Source organism: Apaloderma vittatum, unplaced genomic scaffold (assembly GCF_000703405.1).
Source record: "Apaloderma vittatum isolate BGI_N311 unplaced genomic scaffold, ASM70340v1 scaffold20183, whole genome shotgun sequence".
NCBI lineage: Eukaryota > Metazoa > Chordata > Aves > Trogoniformes > Trogonidae > Apaloderma > Apaloderma vittatum.
Window position 1 is genome coordinate 1 of NW_009706652.1, and position 26,037 is coordinate 26,037.

General features: G+C 38.1%; 1 protein-coding gene across 2 annotated transcripts in view; it reads right to left on the reverse strand.

Moving 5' to 3' along the window:
• Positions 1 to 13,564: 13,564 nt before the first annotated feature.
• Positions 13,565 to 26,037, reverse strand: part of ATF2 (activating transcription factor 2) — a 40,169-nt gene continuing 27,696 nt past the window's right edge. For both annotated transcript variants that reach the window (XM_009865883.1, XM_009865884.1), the window contains 2 exons: positions 22,541 to 22,646; positions 13,565 to 16,259 (listed from right to left, as the gene is read on the reverse strand). In XM_009865883.1, coding sequence (XP_009864185.1) covers positions 16,030 to 16,259; positions 22,541 to 22,646 — 336 coding nt within the window. In that variant the 3' untranslated portion in view covers positions 13,565 to 16,029. The remainder of the gene's footprint in view (positions 16,260 to 22,540; positions 22,647 to 26,037) is intronic.

Below are 26,037 nucleotides of genomic sequence, written 5' to 3' on the forward strand. Positions count from 1 at the left end.
AGCTGAAACATTTTACTGGAAAGACAGCACCTTGCCCGGTGTAACTCATTTGTACATGTTGCGTTTTTAACGTGAAAACGGGTATTTGGAGCAGGTAGCACCCAGCAGACCTTCCCCAGCTTAAGCGGGATCCTCAGCCTCGCCTGGCTCAGCAGCGCAGGAGTTTCTCACCTGCGGGTGTTGCTTTTCCCTCCCAGAGCCAAGCTCTGTGTGCCCAGAATTCACATCCAGCCCGAGTGCGCGATAGACGCGAATCGTTTGCTCACATTTACTCCATTCCACAACCTTCAGCCCAGGCTTCGGAGGCATCAGGTGGGGCAGGCAGATGGCAAGCAGGTGTTTGGATGAGCATCACGCAGCCTGTCCCACCTGGCCTATCCCACCTTCGCTTGGGCCACGGGTGGCTCCCAGGGCCCACACTGCGCCAGGGAGGGCACGCATCCAGGACAGGGTTTTTGCCATAGGTTACGTCCGAACGCAGGCTGCACCTTACAGCCGCTGCAATTAATGGTTCCGCTTGTGCCAACGCAGCTCAGGGGCAGCAAGGACATAGAACACTTTCCATTTCAACGAGGCGGCTAAAGCGTAAATGTTGTGCAGTTTGTTGCACATGGGGTTTCATGCTCTGAATTCTACCTGGTCTTTTTTTTTTGTAGAGAACAAAAGAGAAAGATTAGGTGGGGAAGTTTTCAATATCTTTAAATCTTGTTTAATAAACAAGAAACCCATGAGGTTTTGTTAAGTCGAGTATTTCCAAACATTGCATTTTTATGTTGATATATTAGTGTGCAAAGTTTAAAAAAATAAACAGTTTTATCCCACAGGTGATATTTTCCTTCGTTTTATTCACTCTCAGATGAACTCTAGCACAATGGGCTTGATTTAACAAAACATTTTTATTTTGTGTGTGTAAAGTGCAAAAGTTTATTGAGCAGCTGGACTACGGAGAAATAATATTTTAATTGCAGGGCTAAAGGAAGGTTAAAAATAGATGAAAACTGGTTTGGAAAAAGCAACACAAAGAAATTCTTCACCATTCTTCCTACATGATTTGACCTTTGTGTGCACACAGTGTTTTGCTTTGCTTTTTTTTGGAAATAAGTTGGATCTTCATACTGATTTTTCTTCTCTTCCATTTCCTGGAATTAAATCCCAAACTTTCACTCCAACTTCCTTCAATTAAAAAGCTGGCTTTTACTCCTCCACTACTCCAGAAATCTTTATGGCCATCTACTGAACTGCATGTTTACATTATAAATGTTTTCCTGTTTAGGGAGAGTAACGCTATTTTTCATAATAGGCATTATCACTCCCAGAGTTGTTAAGACCAGTCTGAATGATTTGATTAGCCATTTCAGTTGTCTAATAATGCCTTTGCTATAGATGCAGTTACAGCTAAAACCTAAGGAAGCCTGTTGGCCCTTTCACAGTTAGTTACCAGAGCCATATTTTACCATGCCAGCAAGAGTTCTACGGCTCATCTTTCAAAACAAACCGAGATCCATCATTGTTTCTGATTAGATTATTTGCTTGGTTTGGGAGGATGTTGGATGACTCCAACAGCCTGCAGAGAACAGCAGCAGCTTTGGGAAGGACTTCACGAGCAGGCTCGTACGCGGAGCTCTCGACCTGCGTTGGCACCAGAAGGGCGCTGGGGGTAGCAGGGGGAGCGGCAGTACACGGTGTGTGCCACCTTACCCCGTGGCACCTCTTGTCTTTTGCAAAGGCTGAGAGCTTTGATACAGCAGGAAGAAATCAAATTAGCGCAAAGTTCACTAGGTGAAGGTCCCTCCCCCCACACCTTGCTTTTTTGAACTGACACAGATTCCTCGCAGCAACTTCTGTTGAACAACATTATCTTAAAGTTGCATAATGCCTTATCAGGCCAGCACATCTTAGCACACCAGTAATAACAATGATTTAACTACAATTCTGGGAATTTCGTTAGAAGAGAGCTGGAGCTCACCGAGCACTAACCCGCTGGTGCAGGGAGGGAACGCGGATGCTCGGGAGCAGCTGCACAAAGCCCCGGCCTGGCCCTGTTGGAGAAACCTGTTTCTTCGGGGAGACCCCAGCTCATATATTTGCTTTTTTGCAGGGGAGGGTAGGAAAGAGGACCTCATTTTGCATGGCTTTGACTGAAATGATAGCAAGGATGAGCCTGGCGTCTTATTCCCCTGAATGTTCAGCCCCTGAAAAGCCCACCTTTTCAAAATTGGTTTGTTAGCATCACATTGTGTAGAAAAGGCACGACTATACTTGCTACCTGGCAGGAATATCTGGGGGTGTTACAAAGAGTACTTCAAGAATAAAGTCTCTGGAAGAGACCTAGATATACAAACTATGCTATTTTCTGGCCTGCTCCTTGTCCTTCAGTAGTTTTCTTGCCTCGTCTCCAAAGCCTCAAGGTTCTTTAAATACTGCAGTTACTATTGCTTCATTCTTCACATAAAATTTCATTACTAGGATTTGGGGTTAGTTTCTAGTGTTTAGGTTTTTGTTGGGGTTTTTTTTTGCCTCTCTCCTTTTGCCCCCTCACTTCTGGTGCTGATGGCTGCGGGAGCAACGGGCCATTTTCCACAGTGGCCTTTCTCTGATCCATCACCTTGTCTGAGGGTCTGCTACAAAATTGCTTCTAATTACCAGACGTTTATTCTTCAAACCGTGACTAATTCACTAATCATATAGTGATAAATGAGATTTTAAAATTAATCACTGACATTTTTAAAGATTTATACACAACTGTAAAGCAAGGTTCCCAGCTAGTAAATATAATGTTGTGTGAAGAAGAAAATACCATAAATTAAAGCTGTCCTGTATTAATGAGAAGCAGTAAAAGCGAAGACACGGTGAGATGTTACCTGATGAATAGAGGTAGCATGTTGTCACAGTCAGTGTCTTCGTGCAGCAGTCCCCCTTGACAGCAGGCAAACAGCACCACAGAAGCCTTGGCTTGTGTAGAATTTAATTTAGTTTCTAATGTGTAATTGCTGGGTGTTTGTGGCGTGGGCAGGGAGGCAGCCAAGGGCTGCCTTGCTGAGCAGATTTCAGAGTTTGTGCCATTTGCGATGGAACATTTACTCCTTGGAAAACAGCAAGGCAGGTTTCTACTACTTGTGCAGTAAGATAAATTCAATTGTTCTATCTAATTTAAAAGTCATCAATAAAAAGTTTGAAGATTGACTACGAAGCTTGCCAGTTAAAATTAATGTTTATATAGATGACAGCTATTTGAATATGACATTAAGCCTATTCACCAAACCCAGAATTGTCATTGCACATTACAAGCATTTTGGATAATCTTTCTTCCTTAGATAAGAGAACTGGGATTCGAGCTTATCTTTCAGATGCTGTTTTTCGTTATTAATGGCAAAGTCACGTAAACCCAACATTACCCCACACTGTACAGGCATAGAGGGAAACAGAATCCCTGTATCAAGTACAGCAGTTATGCTGTTACCTTTGCAAACCAGACATAATCAGTGTTTTACTGGGATCCATGCTAGCCTGTAGATTTTAGTGCTAAATATTTATTTTTTTTTAGCTACAGACTAGCAAAGTCACAGCTGCTAGCAGGAACTTGTGTGTTGAATTTTTTCATCGTTGCCAAAGAAAGTGAGATATGTGTAACGTATCCACTATACCTTCTGCTTTAAATCACAACTACCACATTAGAAACTCACTTTTGGCATCCTGTCCCAATCAATAAGACTTGCACTACATTGCATAACATCTTAGGGCAGTTTAGTACACAGTAGGTGATGTATGTCAATGAAACGAGAAATGGGCTTAACATGCCTCTGTTGGCTCTCTGGATATGAAGGAATGTATAACAGACATAGGTGACAATGACAAACTTTAGAGATAGATTTTTTTTCTGGTTACACCAGAAGCAAATGCCTCAAGATCTGAGGAGAAGTGGCACAGGAGCACAATCTTAATTTTAAAACTAAAATCTGTTTGCTTAACATCTAAACAGTTTGCCGAATTTAGACTGATGTTACGAGACATTATGCCATTTTTAAATGGAACTGCATCAAAGGAAAAAAGCTCTTGCTTGCCTGTGTTTCCTGAGCAAAGGCCTTTCTAGAATAATTCTTAAGGACAGTTACATTATGGATCCCACTTAATAGGATTTCAGAGACATGCACAAACGTGATGAGAATTACATCATGAACAGATACCATGGATAGGATGTGCTATCTTGGCAAAATCATATGATCATAATGTTTGATGTAGTTTCCATTAAAAAGAAAACCTGCACCTGAATTGCTCTTCATAGGCACTTTTCTTATGCAGCAGCTAAAACCAGCAGCATTTTACAACAACATCCACCTTTGCCCCTTCAGTAACATCTCTGCTCTAACACCGCTGAAGTAAGAAGGCTGGAGAACAGAAAACGCTGGGCTGGGTTCCTCTGAAGTACTCCTCCTTTTCATCTAAATTAGCTGGCTACTTGCAGGTTCTCTGACACGTATCCTCCGACCTTTCGCATCAAGAACTACCTCATTCCTGTTTTCTTCCAAGATTTCACCTTTACATTATTATTTATTCACTAAACATTGACTGATTCCTCTAATACTTTTCAAGCACAAATTTGCAGGTAGCTCCAGCACTACCGTTGTGCCAAGGAAGGACTGGTCTCCCTGACTCCCACACATCTAAGAAGAGAGGCTGGAAAAGGATTAGAAAATGAAGTGTGCTACATGGAAAGGGAAAATCCAAAGTTACCCACATTTATTATTTCGTCACTGTCACACAGATTGCTGTATTTGACCAAAACTGAGACTTACCTTCTCTTAGGGCGTGAGTTTGCTGAGGGTGCTGAGTGCGTTGGGGTTTATGCTGACACTCGGAGCTTCCCTCTCACAGCAGGCTCCAGGTGACGTTTAGAGCGAGCAACATCAAAACAGGCGAGTGACTGAAGTATTTATAACTGCAAAAGGGCGTTTTTATTTGCAGCTGGTCTGAATATACTTTAACACCAGACTTTTTATGAGCTTTCTTATTGCTTATGTGCACACTTACTACACAGCAGCATAGACTTGTAATGCCAGACCAGTTATTAATAAAATTATTAAAATAGTAGAAATTTTCAGAATTACTTGCATTTTTGCTCAGATGTAAGAGCTATGTACTCCAAGTTACATTTTTAAGAGTCCTGTGCATGAAACACAGCATGTTTTTGATTGCTTGTTTTATTAAGTGAAATGAGAAGGCTAATTAAAGAAATTCCAGGAAGTTTCTGCTTTCTGTCTCCTAGGGACAGGCCTCAAGTGTCGAAGGAGATAATACTGATGGCTATAAAACACCCAAGTGTGTTTATACTGGCTGTAAAACGCAGCTTAGAGCTTCTATTTAACTTTCATAATATTTCCTTTTTTACACCATGCTTAGAAATACATAAGAAGGCATTAGTTGTAGTAGTGCCTGTATATATTTGAAAAAAAAAATTGGTAATTGCAAGTTAAAAAGCAGAAGGCAAGCCACCGCTAAAATAATCTGAGGAATAAGCTGTTATAATTTCATCTATAGACATTAAAAACTAAGAACAAGCTGGCCATCCAAAAAAAAAAGTAAAAAAAAAAAATCTGCAAGGTACTTCTAGTCCTGACTTTCAAAATGTTTTTTCAAAATGTCCTGTACAACTTGATCTCAGACAACAGCTGCATCTTCTAGGATATTTACGGTTCTTTCAAAAGTCCAAGTTTTAGAGTACATGAAAGACTTAAGGGTATTTTAAAGTTCAGTAATGTGCTTTAGGTGAACAAGGATCTATGGACCCTGGTAAGGCAATCTGCATCAGCTTTAAAGTTGAATTTTATTTGATCGTTTAGAAAATGGACTATATGAAGAAGACATGAACTCTGGAAATGTATTGAGAACTTCCTGCTGTACAGACGTACACAATCTAGTTATCAAGTGCCTTTCTGGAATGAACCTTAATGATTTGAAAATACTCCTAAGTCCAACTCTCAAAGTGTTGAGATAGCAGAATCACTGAATAACTAATTTGCGGTTCAACAAATCTACAAGAGGTATGTTTTCTTCCACCAGGGAGACTTTTGAAGGAGAATATAAAACCTTCCAAACCAGACAAGCAAACACAAGCACTAGTGGTACCTTTACACTTCACTGCTCTCACCACAGCTAACTCTGCAAGCAGGTGGGTAACAGCAGCAGGGTGCAAAAAACCAGCACAGAATAACGTTGGAAATATCTTTCAAGATATTTTCAAGATAGAGCATTAGCTCTTCAGGTTTGCAGATAGATGATGTTGATGTTAACCAAAGCAATTTCAAAGAGCTGCTCTTAATGATTCTGAAGTGTTATTGAAGGGATCAATAACATTTCCAGTTAAACAAGCTGTTCAAATCAAGTATTCCTTGAGAGGATATAAACCAGCCCTGGAAGTAGTAGTGAGATTTAATTAGTATTTGAGAATTTCAGTAGTCATTAGTTGATCTGCCAGTCTCACAACAGTTTTTTGTGAGCTGCAAATTTATAACAATAAGATTCCTTATGAAAGGTCAAAAATAATCTGATTCCTTCTGAGCCCTTTTATCTGTGCCAAAAAGTGTAATTTATTATGGGGCCCACACAGAGAAAAATTTCTCTTTGCTGTACCTGATGTCACTGTGGGTTTTTTTCTTTTTTTTTTTTTCCCTAGGGGAGGAGGGAAGGGAGGAAAAAAGTGTTATTTCCCCTTTCTTTAATAATAAAATAATTACATTCCATGGTTGTGCACATTTTGCTTATTGCTACCCAAGACACGTGGATAGCGCCTCAACAAAGCTAAGCTAAATTAACAGATATCCAGGTCCTAAATTGGCAATGCCAGAGACAATTACTAAGACTCGATGACTTTTCAGCTGTGCATGCAGCAGTTTTATTTTAAACAAAATCAGAGATCACACACTTGATCTTGCAGTCTGTCCTGCACATCACATCTAAAATTCAACCCCATGCATTCAAATACAGACTCATGTGATATCAAACAGATGGAAACTAATTCCTGGTTTAGTCCTTCCAGTTCCTAGTGATTTTCTACACATAGCAGAGATGTGGTGCCAATGCTTTCAGCCTGTGCAAATACAATTACTTCAGAATTCAGAGTTTATCTTCAGCAACAAGTCACTGACAAGGGGAGCAGTTTCCAAAGAGGTTGTGTTTGTTTTTTTCCCCTTAAACCCCCGTAAGTCAAGGAAATATGTGTTGAAAAGATGCAACCAAGAAAAGATCTTTGGGAAGGTGGCTTTCAGCTTTCTTCATACAGCACTGGCCAAATAGAGATATATTTTTGTAAATATTTTCTTATCAAGGTGCAGTAAGGTGCAGCCTGACAGCTACGCATGGAAGTTTATTCAAGCCTAAGCAGAGGAAAACTGCACCCCCTGCCCGAGGCTGGCAGCAGGGGAAGGGAAGGAGATGCCCAGCAGCCACGCACAGGCACTGTCGCAGCCCGGCCACCGCAGGCACAGGACCTCGGGAAGCTGTGCCTTTCCCCAGCCTCTCTGTCTCCTTCTGTATAAACCTTAATATGCTGTAAAATGTAGACCATCGGGAGAAAAAAAAAAAGTCAACGTAGAAAAAGTATTTTCTCAAAGTATTCAGCATTTACCACTAGATGGCATTTTGTTCTTGAGGAATTAAGCTCCCTGGTTTCGAATTACTTGTTATAGACAGCAGGAAACAGGAGGAAATGGAATTACTTACTTCATTCGCTTAATAATTTATTAACCATTGTCTTGTACAAGCAAGACATCACTAACACAGGACACTTTCACTTGCAAATTTATAAATCCCGTTTATTTAACTACAGCCCGTGACTCTTCAACCCTCTGCACAGTAGGTAGGGGTTTAGGCTGTAGTCAGCACTTACCAAAAATCTTTTCCACATTTTTAAATGAAAGACAAATGTAGGCCAGTTCAGAGACTCTGAGCATGCCATGGAAATCTGTCAGAAATGCCTTGTTCCAGTAACAGGACACAGTGTTCCTTGTATTACTGTTGGATAAACCCTTAATGCAGATCGTGGTACAAAAAACCAATTCCCATTCAGGAATAGAGATGTTACAGCTTGATTATTATGAAAGAATACTTTCATAACACTCTCTTATGAATATTATACTTTGCACCAGTTCATTTTAATTTTAGCTTGTACAAGCTGTGATGTACAAGGTGACATTTCCATTCTTAGTCTTTGCAGGGTACAGTGTATTACCCAGAAGTGCAATGAAGTCACTACCATGAGGGCACATCCTGAGGAGACAGGTAGGATCAGCTTGTTTAACATCCATAAGCCTCTCAATGTCAGATTAAAACCAAGTCTGCAGCAAAATGGGAGACTGAGAAGCGAACTATTAGCTTCTTCCTAGAAGAGGCTAGAGTGGTTAACTCTTACATAAAAAGACTGTCAATAAATGTATTTAAATTAATTTTGCATTTACAAGACTATACACAGTATTGCGAGGATGTTTTTCAGTAGATCATTGTAATTGCTGCTGCTCTGAGCATACCGCAGCCTGCTTAACAGTTCATCACAACAAAATTCAGTAATCAGAATACTGACATAACTTCATTTCCCACTGAAATTCTGACAGAAATCACAATCCAAAATCCCCAGGACACCAAAAGATATTCCAAGTACGCTCTTCAAAAATCAATGACCTTTTTTTGAGTAACATAAAACTGCATAGCAACACGCTTCAGAAATACTTCCCTTTCAAGTGTTTTTTAATACATACTCGATGTATCTAAAGTGTAGGTTTCACACCATAGTTTCTTGCTCTTAACAGGTCTTCAACTCCACTGGCAAGAGCTGCAGACAAGGGGCTGAATGGCTGTTGGTAGGTTGGGCAAATTACCAAAATCTTTCAGGGTGGAGGCTTATGGCAGCATTCAAACAACCCATAAACATAATTTTTGAGCACTTGAAGAGTAAAATTGAGAAAGGATTCAGGAAAAACACTCCCCTGTTTAGATAAAGCTACAGTAAGAGATGACAGTGACTTCAGAGTAGTAACTTTGGGCCTTAGAAAGAAATGCAATAGAGAGTTAGAAGCAAAAAAAATTTCTTTGAATAATGTTCACTGACAGAAGCACTGATGGTAATTAACAGCTGACAAAATCAGATCCTGCTCTCATACTTGCTTGGAAAGCCTCATTGCAGACTGTATCTAAGTTAATTAGGTTAAAATTAATCTTCATCTCTTCATAAAAGAGGACAAGTTTCTTTGAAATTGTCATTGTAGAAAAGCTCCTTTGCTTTAAGTCAAATATTTTAAGAAATGGTGAACTGCAAAATTTTAAGTGGCTTTGTATTGGTTTAGTAATTCTACACATTTATTTATTTTTATATTTAGCTTAATGCTATTCTCCAGCAACATGAGCTGGACTGAAATAAAGCAAGACATGTAAAAAAATAAACCCTTACAATCTCTAAAAGTCTGTGTTTATAACAATCTAACTTTGCCAAAGTGGTGACATTTTCTTAGGTAGACAAGACCCACAGGATTTCACGCACCCTCAAAGCCATGTCTGGGTGCCGGGTACATTCTAAAGGGCAGTTACTTTAAGTGGAGGGGTCTGCTCCCATCTGACAGGTGAAAACAACAGCAAAATCTAAACTAGACGTGAAATTATAAGGGCAGGTAAAGATCATGGGAAGGTGTCCCTGCCTATGGTGGAAGGAGGGTTGGAACTAGATGATCTTTAAGGCCCCTTCCAGCCCAAACCATTCTATAAGGATTCTGTGGTTCTTTTCTGAAACAAAATGACTTTGCCAGACCTTTGGAATAGAGAAAAAAACAGAGGTTATATAACAAATTGGTACTTATGATTTAAAGAGGCCTTAGAACGGAAGCCTCCCTGTCAGCATAGTGTGTTTCCGCCCCAAGGAAGCCAGTGCTGTGCTCTAGGATTGGCAGAAGTGAAAAATACGATGACACTGACAACTCAGGAAACGGCAGTTCCAGTTGTGTGGTCAGTAGAAAGAACGCACAGAGATCTATGGCCAGCAATCCTCTAACACAGCATTCAAGAGAGTGCTGCGTAATTTGTAGAAGAAAAAAAGAGTTAGGTCTCATTAGAATCAGAGCTCTAAAAGGTTTGACTAAACTGTGAGAGACAGCATAAAGAAGGCTTTTATAAGTCATAAATTGTAAACTTAATAGCTTGAGATTCATTAAATATTCAACAAAATGATCAAGTCCTCAAAACCTTCCTATCATCCAGTGAAATATACAGCATCTGTTTGGCATTTACAAGAATTATCTATTTTTCCAGCAAAAATCATTAGCCCTTTGAAGCAATTCTGCTGAAAGAGAAGACAGAAAACAAGAAAACTGAAATATTAGCCTTTTACTTGTTTTGAAATCATAACCATGCTGACTATAAAGTTTGTTGGCATTTTATAGACAACTGGAATGACAGTGCTATATGTTACATCACCTTTCAAAGTATCTTTCTCAACGCGCCGTCATGAATAACAGGATGTTTATACTACTTACCTCAAGTGAGATCAAAACACTTCTAACATCACTGTAAATATTTTGAAGAAATAGATCATCACAGAAAGCAGTTTCCTGTCAGAGACAGTATCAGAGAAAAGGGCTGGCGTCACCGAGACGTGAAACACAGCACCTTCTTGTTCAAAGGCAATAGTGAGCATAGTGCAGGCTTTATTTTCCTCTCCATTTCACTTCCTCATTTTATTCAGAAAGGCAATTTATTTTGTTCGCTACTAAAGCAGAGGACTCATTTTCTCTTCACTTGCCTCCCTTTCCCCCTGATTAGGATCCTAGATGTAGGAGGATGTGGATGTAATTTCCTGTTTTATTTTTAAACATAAACAAATTAGTACGCTTTGTGAAATCATTCAGTTTTTAAAATACATCAGTTCAGTGATTTATCAAGGACAGTATTTTTGCCTTCTGTAAAGGTCTAAACCAAGTAATTCAGCTAACGGGAGGAAAATACTATTTATATACTATGCCAATACTAGCTTGCAGTGAAACAGGAGCAGAGACTCTTTAGGCAGCGGAAGAAAAAAATAGACCTTAACTTGTGTCTTACGAGTAGCGAGGCACACCCGTCAGACTTGCATTCCCTGCATTCGATTCACCTGGGGACAGACATTATTAAATAGAACTGTAATAGCTCAAGTTCGTACTTTGATGAATTAAACTAGCCTTAGGCAAGCTAGGCAAGGAAAACCTGGTTACCTGCAATTCTGTTCCTCTGAAGGTACCTACGTGAGAGCGCACTCATTCCTGAAGCTCATCTTCTCACAGGGCAGCACGGGCAGATGTCCCGAAGCTACAGCAGGCTGCCCGTTCGGCTCATTAATTGTAAGCTGGAGCATCACCAGGCCTCACTGTCCGCAGCGGTTACAAACACCGCCCACTCCCTACTTCACTTTGTTTCTGCCGTTGGTATTGAAAGAAAAGCTCCTAGAAGCACAACTCCTTTTCTTTGCTTCAAGCTCTTGTTTCTTTTACGCTTGCTACCATTTCCAATCTATGCAGCTTAAGCTACTGTCTCTTTACCTATGAATTAAAAATAATAAATATACTTGCACGATGATTTCACAACACTTTACTGATTAAGTATTCATTCCCAGATTAAATTTTGTTACAGGTAGTTCATGAAAAAATTTAAGAACCTTCTCTCTTCTCCAAAAAAAATAGGAAAAAAGTGCTTGGAGCAACACACATCATTATTATAAAAATGGCAACAGAAAAGGGATAGAGACATTGAGGAATGCTTAAAATTGGATCAAGCTTGTGTGCCTTGTTATTCTACCGACAGACATGTAATTAGATGATAACTAACCCCAGAGCTAGGAAGTTAGAAACTCTTTTTGAAGATGGTGGCAGAATTATGAAGCTGTCAGCATACAACTTGCACTCATGGGTTGTGCAGAGCATCTGTAACAAAATTTTTTGCAACACTAAAAATTCCATACTGGAGATTCAGGATGTCCTTCCAGACCTAAATATATATGTTGCAATATAACCTGTTCTAGGAACATATAAATGTCACAATTTCCTAAACCTCTCATATCTATTTTACCTGAAGAAGACAAGACATGTGGTGTGCAAAAAGTCCCTTCCTAACTACTAGCTTCTTGAAAGCTTGCTATACAGAGGTAACACAACCAAGGAGGAAGAAATACACAAAAAGAAGGAATTCCACACCAAATATGTAAGTGCTTGAAGGGGCGCATCACACAGAGAAAAGTATTTTGAAGACGAAGATCACGAGAAAGGTCGTGATCTTTAATTCTGTGAAGAAGAAAAAAAGAATAGAAAAATGTCATATTAAAGCCTAAAATTAAAAAGGACTTAACCATTGAAGGATATAAGCCTTGGAAAATCCAAATTATTTCATGATAGTGTCATCCTGACCTACCCTACACAAGGCACGGGTTAAATAGATAACACCGGTATAGCTGTTATGATGGTTAAAAACAAATGTTAAGGAAAAGACTGCTGTAAGCCAATCCTACCCTCACTGCTCAGCAATGTAAATGAGCACAGTTCAAATTATTTCTCTACTGAGGGAAGCAACAGGCAGCATATAAATGCAAACAACCTTCATTAGACACATTGTCATGAGTATATTAATCACGTCAAGAAGCATTGCTCAAGTTTCCTTCGGTGCAATTTAACATACCTCACTTTATTAGGATGCACTTAATTTCAGTATATGCTTTCTCCTCATTATCATTTATGATGACCAATTAAAATGTTTGTGTCTGTCTCTAAGCAAATTAGTTCTGTAATTCCAATAGCTGAAATCACTGCTCATCCACCATTTCTGTCATCTCATTCCATTGGTGTAATTTCTTTCTTTGCCCAGCCACTATTAGCATTTTAAAGAGGAAAAGCTTAGCCGGGTTGGTTAGGTATAAACCCAGCTCTTTTTACAGTTTAGACATTAAAAAGTGGGTTAGTTCCCCTCCCAGTTGTACCATTTCACAGCCCTTGTGATTTTTTCCTTGAAGTGACAAGCATAACTAATATAGTCCGAAAAAGAATGTAATGAAGCATGAGGCCTTGGGCATTACTCTCACACTGGGCTCAAGTTGTGGGCAGTTTAATTTCCTCTAGTCAACACATGCAATAAATTCAAGTACACAGCAACTTTACCCTTTTTGTTTCCGCCAAAGCCTCTGTTACCAGGGTTGTGTCAAGAGCTTTTCATACGATGATGTAACAGAACGTGCCACTCCAAACATGCTTCCAACACTCCTAAGGAAGCCCAAACCATTTTTAATATTCTACAATCAAGCGTGAGGGCACAACTGTTTTTCTCAACCTTTCACGACAAAACTGTGAGCAGTTCATCTGACTACAGTTGTTATTTCCTGGCTTCATCTGTATTAAAGATAAGATACCTCAGAAGCTGCTGGAGCTCAACTGCAGAGCAATGAAATCTGGCTTATTTTCTAGAGAAACACACGTGTTCTTACTGACATAACATTACTTTGACATTATAGTAATGACTTCAGAAAAATGCTGATAACCGTAAGGGTGAACAAATAAGTCTGAAGACAGTGCTGCCTTTAAGAACAATTATAATTTCATTAAAATAGGAACATAACTTAAAGATAGATTTTATTCTCTTTGATGATTCACTCATGCAAACTGCACATAAAAGAAATCAGTACAGTTTGTGAAACATGTCAAATGTAAAGACCCAAAATGCTAAGTACAGAAGTAGTGTGACAAACGTCTCAAAACGGAATCCATGGTAGTACAACTAATAATTTTTCTCTATTCGCTGAACACAGATTTTAATGGTTCTTTTTCCAGCCCCACTGTTAAATTCATTAACTGTTTACATGTCTCCTATACACTTACGTAGACTTATTTTACAAGCGCGACAATTTTGTTATTAAAAAAACTCCACTTATATAAATATGATTTAAAAGCCTTTGTGTTCAGGAGATCAAATTATCGTATGACCAATGAGGCCTTATCTAGTCCACCAAAACTACAATGAAAAGTGACCGTACAGCTTTCTTGCAGAATTCACATTTTGTGCCTTTGCAATTTATTTCCTTCTCATGAGAGGTCCATTGTATTTCACCACCCTGGAAACGTTCAGTAACTGTTACAGTTTTTTACCTTCAAACTGGGAAAGTAAGACTTTTAAACACATGAGGTTATCAACTCAACTTTCTTAGTTTTAAAATACAAAATATTTAGAATCCCTATTATTTTCATGCTTAAAGCCCTGCAATGATACATATATGACTTAGCTACTTCTTTGTCCAGTTTTCATTATAGTATGGTTGTATACATATTGTTGAAACTATGATTTTCCTGTGGATCAATAACATTTTTAGATTTAAAACTGAATCAAATAGAAACTTGATGGCACTGACACTTAAAAACACATATTATAGTGTGGAGAAGGAAGAGCAAATGAACTACACAACCCATTATAAATGCATTAAATCTTTGTTATATACATAATGGAATCCTGCTTTACTGCCAGTTGCTACTATGCATCTGTTTTTGCTATTATACAAAGTTTTCCGACCTGAAAGCACACATCTACTTTTTTTTTTTAAACAACTTAATCTATTGTAAAATATTGTACTGTATTTTGAACATGAGTACAGAATCAAAATAGATAATGGCACATTTAAAAAACTCAGTATCCTACAGATGATTGGATAATGAGAAAAAGTGTACCTACAATCATCTCATCAGAAACAAACTACATCATGGAATGTTAGTTATCCAAGTTCGCACAGTAAATAACATTTTAAAACTGCAATCACCTATCAGCCAGCATCACATTGAAGGCATCTTTAAACATTCAAGCAAAAGACTGCTGGCATAAACTACGGAACCATTCTCACGCACACACCACACACACCACATTATAATTACATTGTTTCCAAGATACGGTAGATACTGATTTTTTTTTTTCCCACAAGAAAGGTATCAAAATTTTTGCTACTAAAAGATGACAGTGCTTACACAAGAATTAAGTACAAGTTAGCTTGCAAGTACAAGACAATGACAAAAAAAAGTCTTGAGTTGTCTGAATAAGGATTTTAGGCTTTTCTGGCATCCAAAACTGTGAGTAAACTCCTTAGTCTGTGACTCAAAAATCCACAAAATATCGACCTACTTTGAAATACTTAAGTATTCCATATTCCCGAACCCTGTATTTTACAATATGCTTACGGTTTCAGCCTAGCAACAAAGGGTAGTTTTAGGCATCTATTCTGACTGGAGAAATAAAGCTCTCCTCCCCCCAGAATGAAAGTGTTGGAAGGGGGGAAAAAAACCCCACATCTGGCATCCATTAAAAATAATAATAAAAAAAAATCAAATCTATTTAGTAATGATCCTCCACTAGGATAGGTATGTGCATAAGAGTACTGTATCTCATATACTGTACTGGCCCTATTAAACAAATTAAAAACCCCAACGGTTAAAAAGCCAACCAAAATGCTTTACATAAAACAACCCAAACGTTTTTCTCCCAATGTTCTTCCTCTCATAATGTGCAAAACAACAAAAAGGCAAAAAGACTAAAAGCAAATTTACTGTTACTGTCTTTCTCTTGCCTAGTGCTTTATGACCTTGCTAACATTACAAAGTCAATAGGGACTATGCAGAACTTTGGTATAAAAATGTCACATAATATTACTGTCACAGTCTTGGGATGACCTTCAGTAATTCACCCCAATGTTTGTTGAAATAATACCAAATTAAAAAATGAAATAAACCACATTGTACTGTACACACATTTTACACATTAAGCACAAAAAATAACTAGTAAAACTAATACTTAAAAAAAGAAAAGTCTTTTGCAAAGAGACTAGAACTGGTGTTCTGTCTCATCTTCATCTGCCAATCGTTAAAGCCAAATTTAAGTTGGATTTTTAAAAATGAGTAATTTTAAGCTACAATTTCTCCTAGATGGAGACTGGTCTGTTGTCGATTTCCCTTTAAAGTCACAAATGTGTATCTAAGAAACTGATGCAACACAAGTTTTTAATCAACTTCCTGAAGGCTGCGACTGGGAGGGAGGTGCCATGACGATTTGGGAAAGCACCGGCTCGGTGCTCTGGTCCGCTGCCATCTGGGTGAGAACGGAGGTGGCCACCGCTTCGGCCTTGGAAGTTGAGCTGACGCCGTTGGAAGTGCTGACAGAACTGTGCTGAATAGCTTCCGTGTGCGGGCTGCTTGGCACCGAGATGTCTTCCGAACTGTCATCTTTATCTGCAGCTGAAGGAGAAAAACTAATTTAATTTTTTTTTCCTTCTCCCTCCCGGAACGCACGCCACCATGTCCCAGGTAACAGCAATCATTCCCTAGATAATCAAAATTCATGGTGTAGCGCAGCACAAATTGCAAAGCCATCTTATTTTCAATTTTATAGGAAAATACTACTCTGTAAGCAAAAAATATGGACTGCAGTATGGAATATTCAGGAAATGAGAACATTTTCATCTCTTCAAAGGCATGATTAAAACTATCCCTTTTCCTGCCTAGTAAGTGGGCTGCAGGGTATCCTGCCTAATTCTAACGCTGAGTGCTCACGTCACTAACCAGTAGTTATAGATTAGAAATGCTACCACATCTCTTGGTGCTATTTTAATTTTAATTGGTTTTAGATTTTTAACATGTGCTATATAATGCATTTGCTTAGCAATCAAATGAGAATAATTCTATGTTCAATAATTAATACTTGTGATCATGAATATGATACCTGAAAAAATATTATTTACCCCCTGCTAAATTAATGGGACAGTACTTCCCCAAGTTTTCAACCCACATTCTTTTAACAGAGTGAAGTTCTTTAGTATACAAATGCATCTTAATAAAATCTAAAATCGTTAAAACTGATTTTAAAAATACCTTCGAGAATACCTCAGGTGTTCCATAAAACACTGAAGTGAACTAGCCACACAGGTGCATCATTTTTTTCTCATAATAGAGGAAAAACTTTAAAAAATAATCCTCATTGTGCTAAACTAGAATTTACAAAATAAGCATGATTTAAAATGTCTTTTTTGCAGACACCCTAGTCATGCTAAAATAATTCTTTTTTTTTCAGAGTTGCAGAGGTTAGCCAAGGCATTAAGCAAAAAGCTGAGTTAAAGGCTAAAAAAAATCCCAAAAGAAAATAAGTCTGCTGTTCTTCACTCAAAATTAAAAGTATAAACAAAATTATAACTGTTTTGTATTACTTTGTGCTGCCTAGTGTTTTCAAGTGTTTCTCACAATAGTCTTAACATGCTGACTTTAACCCAGTATACAGATGGAACACAGGTGGTCCCTTTCAAAACACTACTGACTGTTGTACGTATAACTTAACAACATAGAAAGATACAAACAGCCAGAAGCAGCGTGAACAGAGCTTGTGACAGAGCAATGGAACAAAGCTTGATTTTCTCTAGACTTTGCGATCCCTTCCAGATTTGCTTGGGATTGGCCTGCAAATTCAGAAGTTACCTGGGGAAGTGAAGGGCTGGGAAAGGATGACACTGACACTAGATGATGACCACCACGGTGGCATCATAGCCTCGTTTCCACAGAAAACCAGGCTAATAGCAGCAGCTAAAAGGAACATAAAGCATGAACGATGATGAAATTAAGTTTACAATATACTGAAGCTTATATGACATGCTAGCTACGGGTAAGAAAATTCACTACATTAGCAAGTCAAGTTCCCAATATAAAGATCTTTGAGGCAGCCCCTGCATGCTAAGAACGCGCTCCTCTTCAAAGCCTGAAAACAACAGTTCTATTATCAGCCGCTTCTGGAAAAGAATGGTAAGGTCAAAAAAAGTCGAGTAAGCAACTTGTACTGCCTACATGGACAAGGCAGCAACTTCTCTTATAACTCCACTACAAGGGCAAGGACATAATCATTTGCAAATACCATAATGTTCTTATCCATGAGGCCAACTGTTTCACAGATACTGCATTTTTTCAAAACCAGATTTTGCAAGCATTAAAGGAGATAAAAGACAGATCTGCTGACAGCTACCACATATCCTAAGGTTACATGGTAACTGCATACAGCAAGAGGAAAAAAATTAAAATGCTTCTGAAGAGATTTGTGATCCTTTGTAGGATCTGCCCATTCAAGAACAGAACAAATAGGTGTCAATTCAGTTAACACTATAACATTACTCAATGGGATTTCATCTTTACTACACCTCTGTCAAGACCTACAAGATCTCATGTAAAAACAAGTAAGAAGGAACAAACACAAACTTTGCTTGGAAGCATAAAACCTGGCAATAATTACAAAGTGATATTTAGAAATGAGGCACCACCTTAAAGAATAGCTACCTAGACTTCCTTCAAAATCCTTCAAGTAGCCCATACTTTACTGGAATAGCAGCCAAAAACTGAATACAAAACTCCATTTGACAAATCAAAACCAAACAAGAAAATCTACTCGACGAATATAAAAGATACTTAAGTGTCACCTAATTACAAAGGTGACTTGTTTTCTTAAGCCTGAAAACTGGGAATTAAGAACAAAGGCTTTTAGAAGAACAGAGGAAAGTCGTATTTCAATTGTGAAAGATTGCTTTTCTTTTTTTCTTAGTTGACCAGAGAATTATGAGGCTCAGGACTGTAGTTTCAAGAGTGCAACTGATACATATCAGAACCATAACATAGCTAACACTGTAGAAAAAAAGCCTAGGCATTTTAGCTTTTTAACACCTCCCCCAGCTTTGCCTTAAACCAATGAAAATGCAGGGTCCAAATCAGACATGAATCCACAGAAGTAACATGTGCTTTATTTTAGAAAGCTGAAAAATGACAGATCTACATCACATGAACTTTCCTGAAGGCTACATAGTTCCTAGACAGTTTGCATCACGAGAAGAAGCGAGCCATTTTGGTACTGCAACACAATGTGGGCTACACTGAGCTACAGAAAAGATTTTGAAGATATGGAACAAAGCACAGAGGAGACTTTTGAGGATGTACTAAAACCTAATCTTTTAGAGTAGCCAAAAATTGCCACTGTTTAGTTCTTATCGCTGCCTACCAACGTATTTCAGTAAGGTAAGCAAAGATTTCAGTCTTCAGAAGAAAAGAAACCCCACCAAATCCAAAATGGGAGCCAATCTAGGCCTCCTTTTATTCCCTTGATAATCACTAGAAAGGAATCCTCACAGTAATTCTCATCAGGCCACCCATGGACTATACTATAGTAGGACTCAAGCCTAGAAATGCTCATTTCCAGCGTGATGGCCTTTGTGAATAACCCCAGCAGCCACTGAAGCACTGTTGCCTGTCCAGCACAGACTGAGTGCTTCAAATTATTTGGGGTCTGAAACTGGTTAGTCACCTTCTACCATTTCTTTAAAAGTAGAGAAAAAACACAAAAAACCTCAATTAACATCAACGACATTGCAGCCTCTATTCAAAAGGCTCTGGAGAGACCTTATAGCAACTTTCCAGCACTTAAAAGGGGCCTGCAGGGAAGATGGGGAGGGATTCTTTATCAGGGATCATAGTGACAGGACAAGGAGTAATGGCTTCAAGCTAAACAAAGGTAGATTTAGATGAGATATAAGGAAGAAATTCTTCATTGTGAAGGTGGTGAGACATCAGAACAGGCTGTCCAGAGAAGTTGTGGATGTCTCATCCCTGGAAGTGTTCAAGGTCAGGTTGGACAAGGCTTTGCGCAACCTTGTCAGGTGGGAGGTGTCCCTGCCCACGGCAGCGGGGCTGGAACCAGGCGATCCTTAAGGTCCTTTCCAACTCAAACCATTCTATGACTCTATTCTATTATATTTTGGTGTCCTTTTGAAAATTCTGAAAAAATACCTAAACACCCTTTTCAAAATTTTTTTTACAACTCTAATTTTCACACCACCTTTTGCTGTCAAAAGTTTTCACCTTTTTCCTCCTCCAAGCCCAGAAAAAGCCTAAGGAACTAAGGAGCACTGCAAAAGACTTAGGAATAATCTGGTATAGAAGAGCTAAAATGAAAAATAAATGATTGGGATTTTGATTTCTCCTATACATGACACTTTTATCCCACTACAATGTTAAATATGCATTCAGAATCAACAGCATTCTTCTTTGGAAAATAAAGTTTAAACTGATTGAAAACTCAAACATCGCAACAGAAATTCATCCGTACCGCCTCAAAGTGCAATAACCATTTTTCTAGTTTCTCTGTCCCGATTACAGACTCTCTTGAAGCAAGCATAAGGCTTTTTAAGTAAGGAAAATACGATCCCAACCTTAGAAGAAGAAAGGTTTTTTTTCTGCACTGCCGTGCTTTTCGCTTGGCCCAAAACAAAAAAGTACCTGCGAAATACAAAAGACCCTAAAAGATATATAAAATAAGTGCCAAAAATACCCTGAAAACGAATAGATTATTTGTGCCTATTTAAGTGCATCACACATGAAACCCCACAAAATTGTGGGCTTAGCTATTAAAACACAGTCTCCATGCTCTAAACGAGCCCTGTGCCAGCAGCGTGCCATTCTCAGCACCGCAGGAGCTCTGTCATCTGGTGTCTTCGTTTCTTTCACAGAGACAGACTGTTCAACTCCTCAAGACATTTTTGAAGCAATTCAACTTGGATTACTTGATGAACATAAAATGTTTATTTAAAAATACTTTCTGTGCACACCATTTTCATGCACGTATTAACCAAAGCCTTGTTTTCCTCTCATAAATTGGGCTGTGGGTATATCACTCAGCCAATGTGCTCTCCTAGCAATATCCACACAGGGATAATGTGACAGAATCCTTTCAGAGGGATCGTGTTACAACTAGCATTAACACTGAACTTTTATTTTCAGAAGACTTTTAAAGAAACTAGGTGAGCTATGCTTCTGATCTCCTTGCTTACTACTATTATTTTCTAAAAATTGTAGGCTTTTCCCACTAATTAGTTCTTATTTATTTTGCATTCTGTGGTAAATTAGGAACATTACAGTCCTTTTCTGAGGGCAGAAAGCAAGCACTGCTAAAAAGGCCATTCATTAATTCCTCAATGAAGAAACCCTTAGCATGTAATTAGTTTGCCAGTTTAAGACTTGTGTTTAAATATTTTTCATGCCAATTCAGGAAGACATATTCTCAAAACATCAAAATTCAATAAACCTACAGTTTTTTATGGTGTGCTTTATTTTTTTTTTTTGAAAAGCCTTGTATGCATAATGTTATCCCCTAGTAGCTTCCGTATGAAATTATGTTGTTCTGTCAGACGGGAGCCATAATGGCCTCATCCCTGCAGCAATCATTGTTAATATAAATCCCAAACATATTTCTATACTGTTCCAATTTACTCCAAGATGCTATTTTCTGTCTTGTCAAAATGACTGGAGATCAAAGGACCAAGATTTATACGCTCGAAACTGACAAAATCAGTATTCTAAATATATATGACAATAGAGAGTTGCTAAATCTCCTGAATCTTTTAAATTAAAAAATATTGCCCATTCTGATGAAATTGCTTACAATGACTACAAGTAAAGATGGTGGCCATTAAGTTTTATCGCAAGCACCTGAGGATCCGTTTGCATGCAATACAAAATGTTCCTTTATTCTTCGGAATTACTGACACTGGCAAATTAAAATGAAGTGGCTACATATGGCAGAAACAATCTTCACATTTACAAATATCCAGAAATATCACTAAATCATAAAAACGAAAGCTGTGGGTTATATATTATGAATGTTGCCTAATGCATTCCCAGCTCAGTTATTTGTAACAAATTTGTGTACAATGGACAAAATTGGCCATTTATTCTACAGCGGCAGCAGCTGGTTCTGGCACTGTGTCTCATAACCAAAAAGGAAGTTACAAGTCAGGAAAGTGTAATTAACCTGTAAAATGCTGGAAGGATGAAAAATCAAATGAGCAACTTTAAGCAAAAATACGCATCAGACAAGAAGACACTACTGAAATTCTTAGTATTCCCTTCAATATTAGAACTGCTTTTTTAAATACCCTGGTAATGGAAAAGTAGTCGCTTAATGCGGAAATCAAAACAATCTAGAAGACATTGTACAGTAGGAGCCATGAACCTGCATCTGATTATTTTAACAGCTTGACTGATCCGGGATGTTATGGCAAATGAGGACAGCTGTTACATTACCTCTGCTGAAACCTCATTACGATGAAGAAAAAACCCGCAAGGACCTTTGACTGCACTAGGCTAAGATGAAGTATAAAAATTGGTTTATCATGTGCTCTTAATACTTTAATTGTATTTTCCAAAGCAGGTGTAGTAACTGATAGTCCTTAAATGCTAATTATCATATGCATTTATTAAACCAACATAAACACTTAACGTTATGCAACACTTCAACTAAAAAGATGTAAAAAAAAAAATATTTCTAACTATCACATATTCATTCCTGTCTTCCAACAACCTTCAAGGTTTTTTTTTGAAAAAATATCTTTAATGTAATATTAGAACTGCACTTTTCTCAGTTTTAATGTTCATTCAGTTCACTTTGGCAGTATTTCACTGACGCAGCCTGAGGCTATAGGTAATGGAACATTACTCACTATGATAGCCAGATTTCTTCTGCATGGCAGTTACAGGGCAATCTTTATGAGCCAGAAGAAGCTGTTTCAGCTGTGCCACTTCATTTCTCAGCAGGGTGACTTCATTCTAAAGGAGAAGAAACTTATGTACTTTACCAGGCTCAAACTACACATATTTTGAAGGTAAGCATTAAGTTTTACAGGATTTTCAGCTGTTCATTTAGGGGTAGATAAAATACACAAAGTTTCCATTTGGTATGTACTGCAAAAATGTATGCATTTCTTTTATGTCAGAATATGTAAATATTAGCTGAAACTTGTCTAACTTTTTTTCCTGATTTTCTTAAACTAGGAAACGCTTTTTTAAAGATACATTTTTCAGTTTGCAGATGCGGAGTCCACATATAGTCTCATTCATATGATCCAGCTACTGTAAAACCCTTCTACATGGTTTTGTGATGAATTCTAATCAGAGTAAGCCTACATTTAACTACCCACATTCTAAGAGATGCCTCAGCCAACATTATAAATACATTCAAAAAAGCAAAAAAAAAAAATCAGCCAACAGTGAATGATTTTTGGTGATGACATTTGTACTCGGACTTTGAAAATCTCATGTACTGGAAATAATTTAGTAAATGTTTGTTGATTTCTGTATTAATTTTCTCTTTGGCAGCCATACATATACATGGTGTATGAAGTAATCATCAATAATAATAAGAAAGTCCTGAAATACCAGCTTAAGTCACTGAAGAAGAGCGTAATCTAGAACACAACACCTGCAGAATCTAATGACTTGGGTTTATTTCCAGGCTGCGCCTCTCCACTACTGGGTGACCTTGAGCAAAGTCATTTTATCTCTGTGCTTCCATTTCCCCATTTGTAAAACGGAGGACAGCAATACTTACCTTCCCTGTAATGCAGTTTGGAATGTATAGATGAGAAGCACTACATAACTGCATTTTATGTGACAATCCAAATTAAGAACGGTATGGCATTTTGATGGACCCAATTTCACTTTAAACAGTAGGAGGATATTTACGTAGCTACAGAATCAAGTTATCTGTAATGCTTTGTGCTCCCCATATCTTGTCACAATATATGCTTTTCATGGGTTATTTTATTTTAAGTCCTTTCCATTGGTACTTCAAGTTGCTTAAACTCTAAGAACCTTTGCATTGCACATCAGCGTAATATACCACACATGAAGTAACTGTTTGGTAAATGCATACATTTATGCAGATAAAGAAAAAACAAGCACAGGCAAAGTGGATTGCAATTAGAATTACCTGGAAGAAATAAAACACGAGAAAGTCAACCTATTTACTTGCAAGCTAGAAACAAAGCAATGCAGTCAGAGAAGGCATGAGTTACATCTAAAAGTATTCAGAAGGAAAACAATTTTTAAGAACAGAATTTTAGATTTAATTACATGAAGTTCTATCAATACTCTAACGAAAAGACCAGATTTTTAACAGAAAAGCTCCTCTTTGTGTCCTCTTTTCCCATTTATAAGACAAAACATTTCCAGCCCTTATACTTGCCAAATCCTCAAACTATTAGGGACTACTTTACTATTCAGTCATTTTATTGCATCAAATATCTCTTTTAGAAACTTTATATTTAAAACAAAACCAGGTGCTGAGAAAGCAAAAAATCTGACTTCACATACGTTTCTACCGGAAAAAAAAAAAGTTTTCAATAAAAAAAAAAAAGGTTTGCAGTGAAAAAAAACTCAACCAAAACCCCCACAAATTCTCTACCAGCTGGCATTATGTGTCCTGAAATCTTGGGCTGTTCAGAAAGCACACTGCTTCTGCCTTATTTCACCACGTTATTTACTGAGGAACCACAAATCTGGAGGCCAAGCAGGCAGCTGCACAGAATTGACATAGCTAGGGAAAAAAGAAAGTGCTGATGTAGTTTTGAGACGTTTCTTGATAATCCACATAAGCGGCCATGTCCAAGAATATGAAATCTACTTCTGTTTAAAGGAACATTGGCAAAATAAGCAATCAAATCTGGAAAAGGTTGTCAGAAATTTTCTACCTTTCACCTCCCCCATTTTAAGGAAAAATTCTATATGCAAGCAGCACATGTAAATATCAAGTCACTGTTTATCAGTGTAATGTCTATGAAACTTTTTCGAAAAGGCAGTTCGTAGATTAATGTCAGTTACATTACAAATATGAAGAATTTTGCTAAGGGAAATAAAAAAAGAAAATATATTACATTAAAGCAGATTGAGGAGGGAGGAACAGCATTGCTTACTACAAAAGTTGTGGTCTTCCCATCAAATACACAGCCAGCATTGTTATTAACATGAGCACTGTGTGCCAACAGGGCTACATGCAATGCACAAATTACTCCTGAAAGTAGAACAGATGATGCCTGCTAGATGCCTGGGACATAGAACATCACAGAAAGGCCATTCGTGGTTGTCATTGACCTATTTCCAGTAAGAACCACTTCTAACTGGTAATAAAGGGAGGTTGTTAGAACCAACTCCTACACACACTGCAGTTTCTTAGGTGTGTGACAACAGCGAGTCTTTCCATCTCATTCAAGACATGTTAACATGTGGTGGTCATTTAACATGTGGTTAACATGCTGAAAACAGGCTAACAGGAAACACACGGAACAAACACTTCAACAGCTGGCATGAAGAAAGATTATTTCAAGTTTTCACAGTGGAAAGGTCCTCCTCATTAACGAGATAAAGCCAACTGTAAGCATCAACCTTTCTTTAAATAAGCACGAAATATACCTCACATGCTGTCTATAAGAGTTTTTACGTTCCCATATTTCAAAATGTGCGAACATTAGAAAGCATATCTATTTTTACCTGCACTCCATTTTCAAAAGATACTTTCCCTTCTCTATTCTTACAAAGGTATACCACATGGTGTATAATACACTCTTATGTATCTGACTGTTTCTCCCTGGATCCAAAATACATGTGTAATAGCAGGATGAGACTAACCCTTACTCAGCAACATGTGGGAGAACTATTTGTGAGGTCTATTTACCAAAACTACCATCAGAGACAAGCAGATGTGACTTAAGAGGGCAGGGGATTGTCTGTGGCTGAGTTAAACACTGCTCTTCCTGTTTCTTTTTGGGCAACTTCAACAAGATACTCCTACATAGGAAAGGACCTTTACTTATGGGCATTTCTTTCATCATTTAGCCTTCCCAAAGCAGCTTCTGCAGCACAAGTACAAACCACCACTTGATTGCTGATCCTTTAGAACCTGCAATGACCTTGTGAGGAAGGCAGGCCATTCTTCATTCTTCTACTAATTATTTGCCCTTTAAGATTATTAAAGCAACAGGGACCAAATATAGGCCATATAATGAACTTTGGCATCTGATCCTGCAATATGATTGAGCGGCCACTGGGGACTCACTGTCAATACATGTGTAACCCATTATAGAGCATACCATACTCTATAGGATTGTGCAAGGCACAGAGGCAACACAATGTGGCATACAAAATTCAAGATCAGTAAACAGGT